This window comes from Chiloscyllium punctatum, chromosome 16, assembly GCF_047496795.1.
Source record: "Chiloscyllium punctatum isolate Juve2018m chromosome 16, sChiPun1.3, whole genome shotgun sequence".
Classification (NCBI taxonomy): domain Eukaryota; kingdom Metazoa; phylum Chordata; class Chondrichthyes; order Orectolobiformes; family Hemiscylliidae; genus Chiloscyllium; species Chiloscyllium punctatum.
In genome coordinates, this window is record NC_092754.1 from 35,474,598 (window position 1) to 35,491,133 (window position 16,536).

At 40.8% G+C, this 16,536-nt stretch overlaps 1 protein-coding gene across 1 annotated transcript in view; it reads left to right on the forward strand.

The window, feature by feature from the left end:
- The first annotated feature begins 279 nt into the window (after window positions 1-279).
- Window positions 280-16,536, forward strand: part of srm (spermidine synthase) — a 36,072-nt gene continuing 19,815 nt past the window's right edge. Inside the window, exons 1-3 of the mRNA XM_072586724.1 lie at window positions 280-582; window positions 7,228-7,348; window positions 11,130-11,222. Of these exons, the coding sequence (XP_072442825.1) occupies window positions 452-582; window positions 7,228-7,348; window positions 11,130-11,222 (345 nt within the window). The 5' untranslated portion in view covers window positions 280-451. The remainder of the gene's footprint in view (window positions 583-7,227; window positions 7,349-11,129; window positions 11,223-16,536) is intronic.

The following is a 16,536-nucleotide window of genomic DNA, read 5'->3' on the forward strand; positions in this document are numbered from 1 at the left end:
CCCGCCCCCCCGCCCCCTTTCCCCCCCCCGCCCCCCGCCCCCTTTCCCCCCCCCGCGCCCCGCCCCCCTTTCCCCCCCCCCGCGCCCCGCCCCCTTTCCCCCCCCCCGCGCCCCCGCCCCCTTTCCCCCCCCCCACTCTCACACCCACTCTTGGCTCCCCTGTGTCCAGGAAACCCCTGGTCCCAATCAGTTCATGATCCAGCCCCGCCCACCCTCAGCTCTCCGCCCCGCCGATTGGCTGCTGCTTGAGCGCGCGGCCGGGCCTCGGCTGCCGATTGGCGGTGGGGGCCGTCACTCAGCCGGCGCCTCGCGGTGTTGTCGTTGGGCGGCGAGGCCCCTGTAGGCCCCAGCCCTCCCGCTCCGTCAGTCAGTGAGTCAGTGAGGCCGGTTACCGAGGGTCCACACCGACACCCTCACTCACCCGCCACCGAGAGCGGCCGCAAGCTCCGCCATGGACACCATCAAGCGCGGCTGGTTCACCGAAACCTCTACCTTGTGGCCGGGCCAAGCCATGTCCCTGGAGGTGGATGAGGTCCTTTACAACCAGAAATCCCCTTTCCAAGATGTGGTTGTCTTCAAAAGGTCAGCACGTTCTGAAACATACTGTTGTTTTTTTTCTTTTTTTTATATAAAAAAACAAGTTTCTGAATGAAAATGGAGCTTGTTCTGAATGAGGGCGGATGTACGTCCCTGAGACATAGTCCAGGCCTCCACTGTCCTGACAGATCATACAGTCTTTACCCTAGTTCTTTAAACAGTAAGATCTGTTTTCTTCTCCATTTGCTCATTTCCCCTCTTTTTTAAAATAAAAATCTGCCTTTCGTTGTTCAGTCTCGAGATGTGTTTGGTTTTGCTCAATCTGGTTCTCTCAGCCCTCTGCCAATTCCTTCATTATTCAGTGGATTTCCTCAGCAACCACTAAATGAAGTCATTGGGCAGTCCAGCTTCAACTTTGTACCCATGGCAGAGTTGATACCCAATGACTACATTCCCCATGGTACAGGGAGTTAGTCAAGCTGGGGGTGGGAAACAGGGAATGCAGTAGTGGTAAAGGACCGTATAGTTGGGAGCAGGATTTTGTAAGTAGGGAAGGGTCTAGTTCCTATGATTGAGATGCTAAATATGAACTAGTGATGTGTGGGATTAAGACCTTGTGCTGAGGGGTATGAGCACATGGGGACCTAAACTAAAACATGCAATTGTGATGTTAATAATCTGTGGACCATGACATGAGCCATAAGGCAATTAGCATCAAGTCAATAAGATCTTGAGTTTAATTTGTAGCTCTGCTTAATCTTTAAATTGCCCATTGGAATTTATAGTATTCACTTGCACCAATCCTTTGTGAGGTCTACTGCCAAATATAACTCATCTACAATTCATTTTTCCCTTTCTGTTACTTCTTGGTACATTTCTGGTTAACCTCAATAAAATAATGTTGTGACAGGAAGGCTCCTGTACCCTCTGACTGTCTGTCTCGATCAAATCTTGAGGAGCAGCAAATCAATTTCTCTGCTGCTTCCACTTAACTGAAATATTTTATTCCTCTATTATATTACCATTGCACCTACTTTAGGGCAAATATCAAAGCCTTAAAGAGTGTTCTTAGTGTTGGTCACAATGCTGAAACTGAGATCTACCTAATGATATTTCTGAATCATCATTTTTTTAATATATATATATATATATATATATATCTTTTATCAGTTTTCCCAACTTGCCTAATCCTACCACATAAATGCACCTTCATTCACCCCTCCTATTGTTGTTTTATCCTTGACCCCCTTTTTCAAAGTTTTGTTTGTTTAATTTATATGTTGCCTCCCCTCATTCCCGCTACCAAAGTAAATCACTATCATTTCTGTGATAGTTTTCATTGACTAATGACTGCCATTTTCATCAATCTTAAAGTTTGCTTTTATCCTCTTCACTGTTGACCCCACGAATTTTCTTGTTTGCAGACTTTTTGAAATTGTCCTGTGTGCCCACATCCATTTCATAAATTTTATATCAAAAAGTTGTACTTAATCAAAACTGTTAATGTGGAAAGGGAGCAGATGAAACTCAGTGAGCTTGGGAAGAATAGCACTGATTGCAGTCGTAATTGAAAGAAAACAGCCTATTCTTTCCACTTTGTTTTTGTACAGCAATTTCAGAAGAACTGGAGAAACTAGATATTGTCAAATAATGTGTAATTCTGACGTTGTTGCTTTTTAAGAGTGCTATGCATGGTGGTAGATTAAGAACTTTCAGAGGTTTGCTTAGATGCTTCCTTAGTACAATACAATCAGCGCTTCCCTTTCCATAAAAGCCCTGATGAAACATTTTAGGGAAACCAGTTCACCTCTTGAGTTTACTTCAAAATGAAGTTAAAACAATAGAAAAGTATCTTTCACCAGAGTTACTCAGTGTTGCTGTTATGAATGAATCCTTCACTAGAGTGTTTGTGTAATTAATCAAAATTGTATTTTAAATACTGTATACTCTTGTACCTTTTCTCAAAACATGAATACATGAATTGAATAACTGAACTGTGTGAATAGTGTGCATGAATGTCGTGGGTCTGCAGAATGACTTTGAGTCAATGGATAGTTTTTGGAGACCCTTGTTTTCTTAATATAACAGACTAGATAACTCTGACATAATGAACTAATGTCCCTCTTCTAAGCAATATATCTTTGTTTCTAATCATTTAGATTCTCTGGCAGGTATCTCATACTTTTCTACAATCTTTTAATTGAATAACTTTTCTTGCATTTGTACATTTTTGTCATTTTTTTTAAATGAATGTAACTTAACTCCTGTGGTATCTGTCAGCTTCCTTTTTTTAAATGCTGGATTCCCTACACGTGGCATTTTGATTTTGCATATTGGCAGATGGGAGCTGAATCAACAGAGCTTCTTATGACTTGGCTCACTCGCTAATACAAACAGTATTCTTGGATTGTAGTTATTTCAGAGTTCTTGCTGCTATTTTACTGAAATGAGCTCTGTCAATTTTTTTTAAGCAGTAACTACTCCAAACCTGTCAGCTTTTTCTGCATATATCCTATCTACTGTGATTTACACAGTAACTATGTTGCTTGGTACACATGGGTCTCACTAGGTTCAATTTAACAGTTCTTGTCTGGTCTCCTGAATGTTTCCTGTCATTCTCATCATAATACAGGCCCCAGGATGAGATAGTCAATAGAAATCCTTCAACCGAGAGTATTGAGCGCAGTATACCACCCCTCTATCACACTCTTGCTTAGAGTAGCTAATACATGAGTAGCAGATACATGGGAACACCACCACCACCTGCAAGGTCCCCCTCCAAGCCGCTCACCATCCTAACGTGGAAATGTATTGCCTTCACTGTTGCTGGATCAATATCCTGGAATTCCCTTCCAAACAGCAATGTGGGTCATCCCACAGCAGGTGGACTACAGCAGTTCACAAAGGCAGCTCACCACCACTTTCTGAAGGGCATGTAGGGCTAAGTAATAAATGCCAGCCAGCCAGTGACACCCACATCCCACAAAAATGAATTTTAAAAATTGTGATTGAACCAAACCTGGGCTTTTTGAATTCATGTGAATTTTTTAAAACACTTGCTGCATTTAAAGTGCTTGATTTTTTAAAAAAAAATATTAGGTGCAACAAAATATTTTAAACTTATTTCAACATTAATCCCATCTTGCCTGTTGTAAAGTTACCGTTAGGTTTTTAAATCTAGTGTTTAACTTCTTGTAAATTTTTTGTAGTCTCTTTAATGAACAAAATTGAACCATTTGACAAAATGGAAAATGTTGGAAATAAACGGATGGTAGACAACATCTGAGAGCAAAACAGCATATCAGACCATAACCTTTTATCAGACTATCAGAAACTCTCAAATTCTTGCTTAGTGCCTAGATCTGAAAAATAAGTTTTTTTCTGTGAGGTGCATGTTTATCATGTTCTGCTTACACATGATGCTGTGTTTTTTCACGTTTTTTTATCTTGTCTGACTGATATGGGTTTAACTAGATCTTTAATGTACATTTTAGTATCTTATTTTACATTAGTTAAACATTAAATTATTCCTTGATGGAGCATTTAACAAACTATTCTACAGAAGTGTCTTTGAGGACTATTTTTTTTCTTTTTTGATTTTTATCACTTCTGGAGATGCACAGATTGTAACTGCTCCACTCTGGAGGATGCCCCTTCCATTGTGTATATCCTTCTCAATTGACCTTTCACACTTAATGAGTGTAGACAATAAACCTCAAACTATATACTTTTGGAGTAATTTTTTTTTCTCTCGACATTGAATCAATGACTACATTTTAATGTTTTCTACAGCCTATAAAGTGCTTTGTTCATTTGTTTGGGTCATAATTGGTGCTGTGTGAATGAAAGCCCTTCTACCTGTAGGAGGTCATTGCAACTGAGCCTGCTATTTTCACCCGATGTACGTTTTCATCTTCCGGCTGATGAATGATTCCCTATTCGCAACCACCCATCTCAGTGCCAGGAAGGCCAAGGCAAGTTGTAGCACAGTATTTACTATCACAGCTAAAGTTTATTTTAGAATGGACCTTAATATTTGCATTAATATTTTTCTAGCTTTTTATAATTAGGGAACAATGATTTTTATATATCACAAATTAAGGTCATTCGCAAATTCCATAGTTCCAGGGACTATGAACCCAGTCTCTGCTGAGGTGGATCCTTTTCCTAAGCTAAGTCTCACTTCCACTACTTATCTTTTCTTTAATCACTCATGGGTCATGGGACATTCCTGATGAAGAGCTTATGCTCGACACGTCAAATCTTCTGCCCCTCGGATGCTGCCTGACTGGCTGTGCTTTTCCAGCACCACATTTTTTGACCCATGGGTGTCACTGGCTGACCAGTGTTTATTGCCTGTCCCTTGTTACCCTTCAGAAGGGGGCAGTTCGCATGCTGTACATTAACCCATAATGCCCATACGGGAGGGAGTTCCAGAATAGTGACCCAGCTATACTAAAGAAACAGCAATATATCTCAAGTCAGGATGGTGAGTGGCTTGGAGGAAACTTGCATCTGGTGGTGTTCCCAGGGAACTGCTACCTTTTAAGATGTAAATGGTTGTGAGTTTGGAAGGTGCAGTCTAAGGATCTTTGGTGAATTTCTGCATGCATATTGTAGGTAGCACAGTCTGCTACTGAACATCAATGGTGAGGGCAGTAGACGTTTGTGGATGTGGCATCAATCAAGCAGCTGCTTTGTCCTATACAGCGAAAGTGAGTATTGCAGATGCTGGAGATTAGAGTGGTGCTGGAAAAACGCAGCAGGTCAGGCAGCATCCGAGGAGCAGGAAAATCGACATTTCAGGCAAAAGCCCTTCATCAGGAATCCTGTTTCCTAATGAAGGGCTTTTGCCCAAAACACAGATTTTCCTGCTCCTCAGATGCTGCCTGACCTGCTGTGTTTTTCCAGCACCACTCTAATCTTGTCCTGTACGGTGTCAAGCTTCTCGTGTTGTTGAAGCTGTGCTCATCCAGGCAAGTGGGGAGTATTCCATCACACTCCTGACCTGTGTCTTATTGATGATTGACAGGCTTTGGGGAGTCAGGAGAGGAGTTACTGCAGTATTCCTAGTTTCTGACCTGCTATTATAGTCACTGTGATGTGTCCAGTTAAGTTTTGGTTAATGGTAACTCCAATCATGTTGATAATGGGGGCTTGATTCAGTGATGGTAAACTGTTGAATGAAAAGGGTAGTTGTTAGATTGTCTCTTATTGGAGATTCTCATTGCTGTGCATTCGTTCTGTGAATGTCATGAGTCTAATGAACAAATTTACCCAATTTTAATGTTTCTGATCAACATTAGGGGCATCATGGTGGCTCAGTGGTTAGTACTGCTGCCTAATGGCACCAGGGACCCAGGTTCAATTCCAGCCTCTGGCGACTGTCTGTGTGGTTTTCCTCTGGGTGCTCTGTTTTCTTCCCACTGTCCAGATATTAGATTAGATTACTTACAATGTGGAAACAGGCCCTTCGGCCCAACAGGTCCACACCGACCCGCCGAAGTGCAACCCCTGCCAGACCCATTCCCCTATATTTTATCCCTTCACCTAACACTACAGGCAATTTAGCATGACCAATTCACCTAACCTGTACATTTTTGAACTGTGGGAGGAAACCAGAGTACCCGGAGGAAACCCACGCAGACACAGGGAGAATGTGCAAACTCTACACAGACAGTCACCTGAGGTGGGAATTGAATCCGGGTCTCTGGCAATGTGAGGCAGCAGTGCTTACCACTGTGCCACCATGCCGCCCATAAAAGCACAATGGGTAAAGCGTATCAGTTTGGTACCAAATATTACATCAAATCTGCGTTAGGTTGGAGTCAAGATAGTAGTTAGGGCGATACTATCGGTCACAGTGCACTTGGAGGAGAAAAAAGGGGAAGGAGATAATAAGGGTTCTAAGGGAATCGGGCAAGTTCAGGATCACCTGCAATTACTTACATTCAATACTTAGGTTCAAGCCATACACAATGACCATTTCAGCACTCAATATCACAGATCTCAGAAACCAGCCAGACGACTGGAAAGAAGTTTAAAAATGCAAGTGTCTTCCCACTAGTCGTGTAATTTTAGCCCTGAGCACTGACTTTTACTTTCTTCAGTGATTGACCATAAGAACAGAGTTTCAAGAAATCACAGAATTCCTACAGTGTGGAACTGGGCCATTCAGCCCAACACGTCCACACTGACTCTCTGAAGAACATCCCACCTCGACTTACTCCTACCCTATTCCTGTAACCCAATGACTAATCCACCTAACCTACACATCCATGGACACTATGTGCAATTTAGCATGGCCAGTCTACCTAACCTACACATCCTCTGGCTGGTTTCTGAGATCTATGTGCAGGTTAGGTAGACTGATTCCCTTCGAACCCTTGTTATCTCCTTCCCCTTTTTTCTCCTCCAAGTGCACTGTGGCTGATAGTATCCGCCTAACTACTGTCATGACTCCAATCTAATGCAGATTTGATGTTCTATTTGGTACCAAACTGATACGTTTTACCCATTGTGCTTTTATGGAGTTCTGTCTCTTTCTTTTTTGGAAGCGTGCCTAGCTTGAGTTTTCACAAGATACTTCTTAACTACAAAATATTTTTCAACTGCTTTGTGACATGACTGTATTTGACTGTAGAGCTTGAGGTGCCCTCTCGCAAACTAAAATTGTTTTTCTTGGTGCAGCAAAACCTATGGCAATGTCTTAGTGCTGGATGGTGTAATACAGTGCACTGAAAGGGATGAATTTGCTTACCAGGAGATGATCGCAAATCTAACTCTGTGCAGTCATCCTAATCCTAAAAAGGTATGATTCAATTTAATCTTTTTAGAATCTTTGAGAATAAAAATGTCACTGTTTGATTTTTTTTTAAAGAAAACATTGAATGCATTGTTAGCATTCTCTGCATAATCCGTTTGGAATCGAGGAATGTTGTTCCTAGCCAATTCTCAACCGTCACTACCGATTATCCAGTGACTTCAATTGTTTGTGTTTGACTTTGTTTGCTGCACATTGTCAGTTTACCTATGTAACAGAAGTGACTGTATGTTCTTTAACAATAATTCATTGGGTGTCTAAAGATGGGCAAGATTGATGCACTGAAACAGCTTGCATTTATGTAGAGTAATGAAACGTGTGAAATCTAGTGAGCTGCTTATGATGCCTTTATTTTTAAAGTTGCCAAATAAATGACGGTTATTAACTGCATTAGACAAGAGAATATGCAACTGTTTGTTCTGTTTTTTTTCACAAGTACTGACTGTACCACTCAAACTCCCTTCTGGTGCTCAAGTATGCAATCAGTCCTATGAAGAAAGGCAGCATAGATAACTGGGTACGGAGCATCTAATCTTTTTAGCAGTATAAATCATATTTAGACTCCTTTTAGCATGTAATTTCATTGACCCTGCGCACTAAGTTTCTGCTAAGAAATGTTATCCTATCATTGAGTTGTTCTAGCTTTTTCCCCAGCAATTCATGTTTTATTACCTAGAGTCAACTTGTGGAGTATCTCATCTACTTGAATCCATATTGTATAGTAATCAAGGGGCGGAAATGAGTCCTCCAATAAAAGTACGAAGTACAAACTCCTTTCAAGCAAATAATCACCAAATTCATCAAATAGCTCCTGCAGTGAGGGAATTTGATGTTGTAGTAATGAAAATCAGCGGGACCTTGGTGTGGTTATCTGGAGATCACTGAATCTAGAGATCAGGGCAGATAAATAAAGGCAGGTGGTTAAGAGGGCATGTGGGATACTTGCCTTATTAATCAAGTCAAACAACAGAGGGTATGTTGGACCTGTATAAAACATTGATTAGGCCAAAACTGAAGTACTACTTACAATTTGAATCACCGAATTATAAGAATGATGTTGTTTTACTAGAGAAAGTTCAGAGGAAAGTTTGACCAGGATGCTTGCTGGCCGAGCTAGAGGGTCTGACTATGATTGGATAGGCCGGTGGTGTTTTCCTTGGAGCAGCAAAGATTGAAAGGGTACCCGATAGATGTGCATAAGATTTAACAGGGCATTAACTAGGTTAGAGAGCACTTTTTTTGCTATTAGAAGAGGGATCAGTAACTAAATGATGTAAATTTAAGGTAAGCAGTAAACACTGAGAGTTGGGAACATCTTCCACCCAGAGGGTGCTTGAAGTCTGGAACTCACTGCCCTGAAAGGGTGAGTCAGAAACTCTTGTAATATCTAAGCAGTATTTACCATGTTGAGGATGAAAGCTGTAGAGAGGAAAGATTCAAACAGCTGTAAAGACAACAGCAGGACATAAGCACAACTTGCACGGCAGTACTCAATGCAAATTTGCATTATGTTGTAATATTAAACAAAAACCATGCTGAAAATAGTTTTATCCATGTCATGACAGTTGGATGGATGAGGATAGAATAAATCCTGGTTTGATATGTGGAATAAGTGCCCTGGTTCAGTGCGCAACAAAGTCTTTTGAGGGCTCTTAAGATTTTCTTAAAGGCTACTACTTGGTTTTCCTTTCCAAGGGCTCCTTTCCATTCTTACTCACTCATTTGTTTAGGTGACTTCAGCCATCATGGTAATACCTTCTGTGTTGTTCATATGTGGTTTTTGGAAGCACTCGAACCGAATTTGAAGAATTCTTTAAGATGATTAGCCACCTGAAGTGTTTTTTTTCCTAGAATACAAATGAAAGTCGAGAGAATTGTATTAGCTACATTGTTCATACTGTGTTCAGACTCAGTTAGCCAAATAGAATTTACAGAATAATCATGTGACTGTTGCAAAATATGATAGCCTATTTGTGAACAGCAATTCGATTAAATAACGTAAAACTATTTAGTATTGTTGGTTGAGAGTTATTTTATGACCAAGTATTACACTGTAGAACTCTGTGGGAAAAGGGAAGTGATTGCTGGGCCTCTTACTGAGACATCAACAAAATTTGTTGATTTGCATCAACAAAAGTCACAGGTGAGGTGCTGGAATATTGGAGGTTGGTGAGTGTGGTGCCACTGTTTAAGAAAGGTGGTAAGAACAAGCCAGGGAACTATAGACCAGTGAGCCTGACGCCGGTGGTGGGCAAGTTGCTGGAGGGAATCCTGAGGGACAAGATATACATGTATTTGAAAAAGTAGGGACTGATTTGGGATAGTCAACATGGCTTTCTGTGTCTCACAAACTTGATTTGAGTTTCTTTTTTGAAGAAGTAACAAAGAGGATTGATGAGGGCAGAGCAGTAGCTGTGATCTGTATGGACTTCAGTAAGGCGTTCGACGAGGTTCCCCATGGGAGACTGGTAAGCAAGGTTAGATCTCATGAAATACAGGGAGAACTCGCCATTTGGATACAGAACTGGCTCAGAGTTTGAAGACAGAGGGTGGTAGTAGGTGTTTGCTTTTCAGACTGGAGGACTCTGACCAGTGGAGTGCCACAAGGATCGGTGCTGGGTCCACTACTTTTCATCATTTTATATAAATGATTTGAATGTGAGCAGGAGAGGTATAGTTAGTAAGCTTGCAGATGACACCAAAATTGGAGGTGTCATGGACAACAAAGAAGGTTACCTCAGATTACAGCGGGATCTTGATCAGATGGATCAATGGGCTGATAAGTGCAGATGGATTTTAATTTAGACAAATGCGAGGTGCTGCATTTTGGGAAAGCAAATCTTAGTAGGACTTATACACTTAAGGAATTGGGAGGTCATCTTGCGGCTGTACAGGACGATGGTTATGCTACTTTTGCAATATTGCGTGCAATTCTGGTCTCCTTCCTATCAGAGAGATGTTGTGAAACTTGAAAGGGTTCAGAAAAGATTTACAAGGATGTTGCCAGGGTTGGAGGATTTGAGCTAGAGGGAGAGACTGAATAGGTTTGGGTTGCTTTCCCTGGAGTGCTGGAGGCTGAGGGGTGACATTATAGAGGTTTACAAAATTGAGGGGCATGGATAAGATAAATAGACAATGTCTTTTCCCTGGGGTGGGAGAGTCCAGAACTAGAGGGCATAAGTTTAGGGTGAGAGACGAAAGATATAAAAAAGACCTAATGGGCAACTTTTCCTCTGAGGGTGGTACATGAATGGGATGAGCTGCCAGAGGAAGTGGTATACAGTTGCAACATTTAAACGGCATCTTGATGGGTATATGAACAGAAAGGGTTTGGAGGGATACGGGCCAGGTGCTGGCAGGTGGGACTAGATTGGTTTGGGATATTTGGTCGGCACGGACAGCTTGAACTGAAGGGCCTAGTTCTGTGCTGTATCTCTCTATGACTCTGAGCTGTTCATATCTTTCAAGTGCGGGTCTCTACTTAATGCTTTATCTAGGGGGTGGCTTGCCAGTATTTATGTACTGTCTCTCTCCTGTAGTATGTGTCAACAGGGATCATGCACACTAATCCTGGAAAGGGTTCTTGGGTGATATTGCAAACACTAAGCCATGTTCTTTTGTGAGCAAATGCTACAGGCATTTAGGCAATCTGGAATTTGATGAAATTGCTGTTGAGTTTATATTCTTGATGGTTAAAGGAATTTGTTAGACATGTATGCTGAAGAGATATATAATTGCTCAGATTAGTTTTTTTTCTTTCCAATTTTAGGTACTTATTATTGGAGGTGGTGATGGTGGTGTGCTGCGAGAAGTGGTCAAACATTCTGCTGTAGAGTCTGTAGCACAATGTGAAATCGATGAGGTAATGAAAATAAACAGTTGATTGAACAAGAAACTATTTTCTTCTGCTATGCACCTCTATTTATTCTGCAGTGACGTAAAAATTAAAAACCTATCATACAAGACAGACCATTTGACCAGTTTCTATGTGCCACTGTTTATGGATCATTAAAATGCTTGTCGCACTTGTCTCTCTGTGTGAGGGTATGTTTCTACTGTTTTCCTTCATGTACATTTCCAGTTTTTCCTTGAGCACATTTATGAAATCTCCCTCAAACTACTCCTGTGGTAGCAAATTGTAAGCTTTTATCATTGTGTGCAAGCATGTACAGCAAGTCCTTAATATTATGGTTGCATTTCAGGTAATATTGGTTCAGTTAAAGTTGTTAAATGAGTTGGGCTTTTCCATTTATAACAGTGTAAAAGCTCTGATTTGATTCAGTAGGACTTCTCATCAGAAAAGAGATTGAGAGGTTGCAGATCTGAGCTTTAGAGGGATCTGGGTGCTCTAGCACGTGAATCATAAGGCTTTTATGCAAGTAATCAAGTAATTCTGAAAGCTAATAGAATATTTATTGTCAGGGAAATTAACACAAAATTAGGCAGGTTATTCTTCAGTTATATAGAGTGCTGGTGGTACTGCATGTGGAGCGTTGTGTACAGTATTATTCTCCTATAAGAATGTAAATGTGTTGGAGGTAGTTCAGAGAAGGTTTACCATTCCTGGAATGGGTAGGTTGTCTTATGAAGAAAGATGGCACACACTAAGCTAGTATCCACTGTAATTTGGAGGAAGCGGTGATTTGATTGAAATATAAAATCCAGAGTGATCATGACTGGGTAGATGTGAGTCTGAGATGAATCTAGAAATAAGGGTCACTGTTTAAAAATCAGGGCTGTCATTTTAAAATGGAGATGAGGCAAAAAACGTTTTTGCTAGGCTTTTCCTGAAAAGCCAGTGGAATCAGAGCCCTTGAATATTTTTACGGCAGAGATAGGTAGATTCTTGTTGAACGGGAGTGTGAAACATTACCAGGAATAGGTGGGAATGCGGAGTGGAGGTTGCAGTCACATCAGCCATGATTTTGATGAACTGCAGGGTGGGGCTTGAGGGGCTGAAGGGATTACTTATGCTCTGGCCTACTCCACATACAAAGTAAAATCAGCCATGAATGGTGAAACATGTTCTGAAGTAGAAACCTGGGGAGATTGTGGAGGCATTGGTGGTGATCCTTTAGAAATCAAATTCAGAGCGGGTCTCTCAGGACTGGAAAATAGCTAATGTAACGCACTGTTTTAAGACGGGTTGGTGAAACAAGACCGGAAACTGGAGATTGGACTGACCTCAGTTGTTAGTAAGATTTTAGAGTTCATTATTAAAGATGAGATTGTGGAGACTTGAAAGTGCATGGTAAAATAGGGTTGAGTCAATATGGCTTCACCAAGGGGAGGTCATGCCTAAATATTGTTAGAATTCTTTTCTTTTGAGGAGGCAACAAGTCAGATAGGTGAACCAGTGGATGTGATCCATTTTGATTTCCCGAAGACCTTTGACAAGGTGCCACACGAGATTGCTAAATAAGATAAGAGCTGTGGTATTAGGGGCAGGGTGCAGGCATGGATAGAGGATTAGCTGTCTGATAGAAGACAGTGAGTAGGGAGAAAGGGGTCTTGCAGAATTGTAGCAAGTAATTTGTAGAGTTCCACAAGGGCATTGTTGGGTGCACTATCATTCACGTTGTACATTTAACGATCTGGACGAAGGAACTGAATGCATTATTGGTGAGTTTGCTGATGACCCAAAGATATTTGGAGGAACAGGTGGTGTTGAAGCTGAGATGCTGCGGAATGACCTGTTAGGAGAGTGAGCAAAGAAGCGACAAATGGAATCTAGTGTGAGTAAGTGAGAAATTATGCCCTTTGGTAGGAAGAATATAGACAGACTATTTTCTAAATGAGCAAAGGCTTTGGAAAACTTGGGAGTCCTAGTTCAGGATTCTCTTAAGATTAATGTGAAGGTTCACTTGCCAGTTAGGAAGGCAAATGCAATACGAACATTCATTTCAAGAGGTGTAGAATAAAAGAGCAAGGCTATGTAACCTCAGCAATATAAGGCATTTGGTCAAACTGCATTTGGGTCCTGTATTAAAGAAAGTATGTGCTGGCATTGGAGGGGGTCCAGAGGAGGTTCTTGAGAATGATCTCTGGGATGAAGGGCTTGACATAGGAGTGATTGAGGACTCTGAGTCTGTACTCAATGGAGTTTAGAAGGTTGAGAGTGATCTGATTAATATAAGAATATTGAGTGTCCTGGATACATTATTGTTAAGTAGACTAGTAGGAGAGACTGGAATCTGAGGGGGACATCCCTTTAGATTTGAGATGTGGAGGAATTTCTTCAGCCAGAAGGTGGTAACTTTGTGGAACTCATTGCTTCAGAAGGATGTGGAAACTAAGTCATTAATACCAAAGTGGATAGATAGGTTCTTGATGAGGGAATCGAGGGTTACAGGGAGAAGGCAGGAGAATGGGGTTGAGAAACTTGTCAGCCATGATCGAAAGGCAGAGCAGACTCATTAGGTCAAATGACCTTTTTCTGCTTCTTTAGTTTATATAAACAGGCAGGAGACTGGAAGAACACAGCAAGCCAAGCAGCATCAGGAGTAGAGATGTTGACGTTTTAGGTGTAACCCATCTTCAGGATCTTTTTCTGGCCCTATTCTCAAGGGACTGAGTGGCCTAGTTGTGCTCTGAACAATAAAGCCATATGAAATAGGAATAGGCCATTTGGCCTCTTGAACCTGCTCCATCATGCAATAAAATCACAATTGATGTGATATTGCTTGCTTTCACATTTTTGTGCTTTCCCTATAACTCTTGCTGATCAAGAATCTATCTGATCTATCCAAGGACTCTGTCCCACATCTCTCCAGGAAAAGGAATTTCAAAGACATTCAACCCTCAGAAGAAATGCCTCTACCTCTCAGTTCTAAGTTGGTGCCCCTTTTATTCCGCAACTGTGCCCTCTGGTCCTAGACTCCCATGAGGGGGAAGCCTCCTCTCAGCATTTATCTTTCTAAACTCCCAGTTATGATCACTACTTCCTATGGAGTCTTTTATTTGGAATTCATTTATTAAATCTGCGTAGATCCCCATTGCCAGATCCAAGATTGACTCCGTAACATTGCTCTTGGAAACTATCCCTAATGTGCTAATAAATTATTGCCATAGAAATGTTTTCCAATTTGATTCACCCAATCAACATGAAGATTAATGTCCCCCATAATCATTACTCTTTTTACATGCTTCTATATGTTGATTTTATAGCCTTGCCTATGGAATTGCTGCTGTTGGCAGTCAGGACATTTACTCCTACCAATCTTCTTTCCCTTGCTGTTTATAGAGTCATAGAGATGTACAGCATGGAAACAGACCCTTCGGTCTTACCTGTCCATGCCGACCAGATATCACAACCCAATCGAGTCCCACCTGCCAGCACCTGGCCCATATCTCTCCAAACCCTTCCTGTTCATCTACCCATCCAAATGCCTCTTAAATGTTGCAACTGTACCAGTCTCCACCACTTCCTCTAGCAGCTCATTCCTTACACGCATGGCCCTCTGCGTAAAAACGTTGCCCCTCTTAGGTCTCTCTTATATCTTTCCCCTCTCACCCTAAACCTATGCCCTCTAGTTCTGGACTCCCTGACCCCAGGGAAAAGACTGTCTATTTATCCTATCCATACCCCTCATAATTTTGTAAACCTCTATAATCTTCTTACATCTACCCAAATGGGGATTCAACATCATCTGAGCTTAGATCATCTCTCTCAAATGTTAGCATTGTTAAGAAGAAACAAAATGAGATCTCAATACCTTCTCCATCCAAATATCAACTGTTAAGATCCCAGTTTTGATCTTCCAGTAACCATGTTTCTGTAATGGCAATGAGATCATATTCATTTCCCTCTATTTGTACCTTGTTCTGAATGCTAACTGTGTTAAAATATTTAAACATGACATTTCTAAATTTCTATGTTTAGTGAAAACTTAAAAAGTATACTGACTTACTAATTGTTTCCTATTCCCTGTTCCTCCCACTCATTCCTTCTCTTTCCTGAATCAGGAACGCATGAAATGAATAGACTGGAGAGTAACTTTTGAATTGCAAGGTGTATAGGCAAACTATTAGCTGGAGAGATGGTGACCTAGCTGATTGGTACTAACCTGGTCCTCTGGACCCTGTGTCAGACTTGGCATGTCAGAAATTACGCCCAAACAAACTTTCTGACATTGAATGTGAATTCTGCCCTTGTTAATTGACTAATGTCAATAATATATGACTGATTCTGTGTTGCAACAGTTCCAGTAAAACCTAACCCTTAGCTATGTAGAGGAACAGCTTTAGCATGCAATTAGTTTATATTTAAAATAATATTTATGTCTACATTAGTTTTTTTTTGTTTTTCAATCTGTCAAAAAGATTGCTGCCTATATGTTTCATAAATGACTATGATCCATCCACTTGCAGATTTAAATCCTTTTATCATCTGAGGCAAACAAGTGATGATCAGTGTTCTATTTAAGTTAATTTTTGATGTAACCAAAAGCATTTGAAACTTTACAGAATGCACAACACATCATTCATACTTGATCATTTGTTCTTTACTGCTATTTCTGTATAACTTATTTGTGTGACAATTGGATTAAGGGCTAGTACAATCATGAGCTTCAGTAACACAGACAATTTCCAGTTATGTATTCTGTGCACAAACATGTTATCTATTTCTAAATTTGATCAGTTCCATCACATGAACTGAGGTGGTTTATTAGCATGGGATGAAATGTATGTATGTCATATAGACCATAGTTTTCAAAACTGCTGTGACAAAAGGAGTGTCCCATGATTCCTCTTTATTTCCAATTTTTTTGTGATTTTTTTTTTTGGGGGGCGCAATTGAATTGGGTGTCCTTGCTATAGATCAAGTAGTTTTAATTTGACAATTCATTTTCTAATGTCACAAGCTGTTCTTCAATATTCAATTCCCTTCTGCTGTACATTCTGTATTTCAATTTTTTGCTTATCAAGCTGTCAAATTACATTGAGGGGAAATTGAACTCTTCTCATTTTCCACATTAATTGCATATTCCCAGATTGGATGAAGTGACACATTCCCAATTGTGTTCCACTCGGACCCTTTAAGAATCAAGAGATGTTAATTTAATCAAACCGGATCTCCGAGCTAACAGGCCAGTGCGTGGCACATCCAATTTTCACTCTGCCTTTCTCTTATTTTTCCACTGTAACATTATGGTGAAATTTGTATGGACCATTAA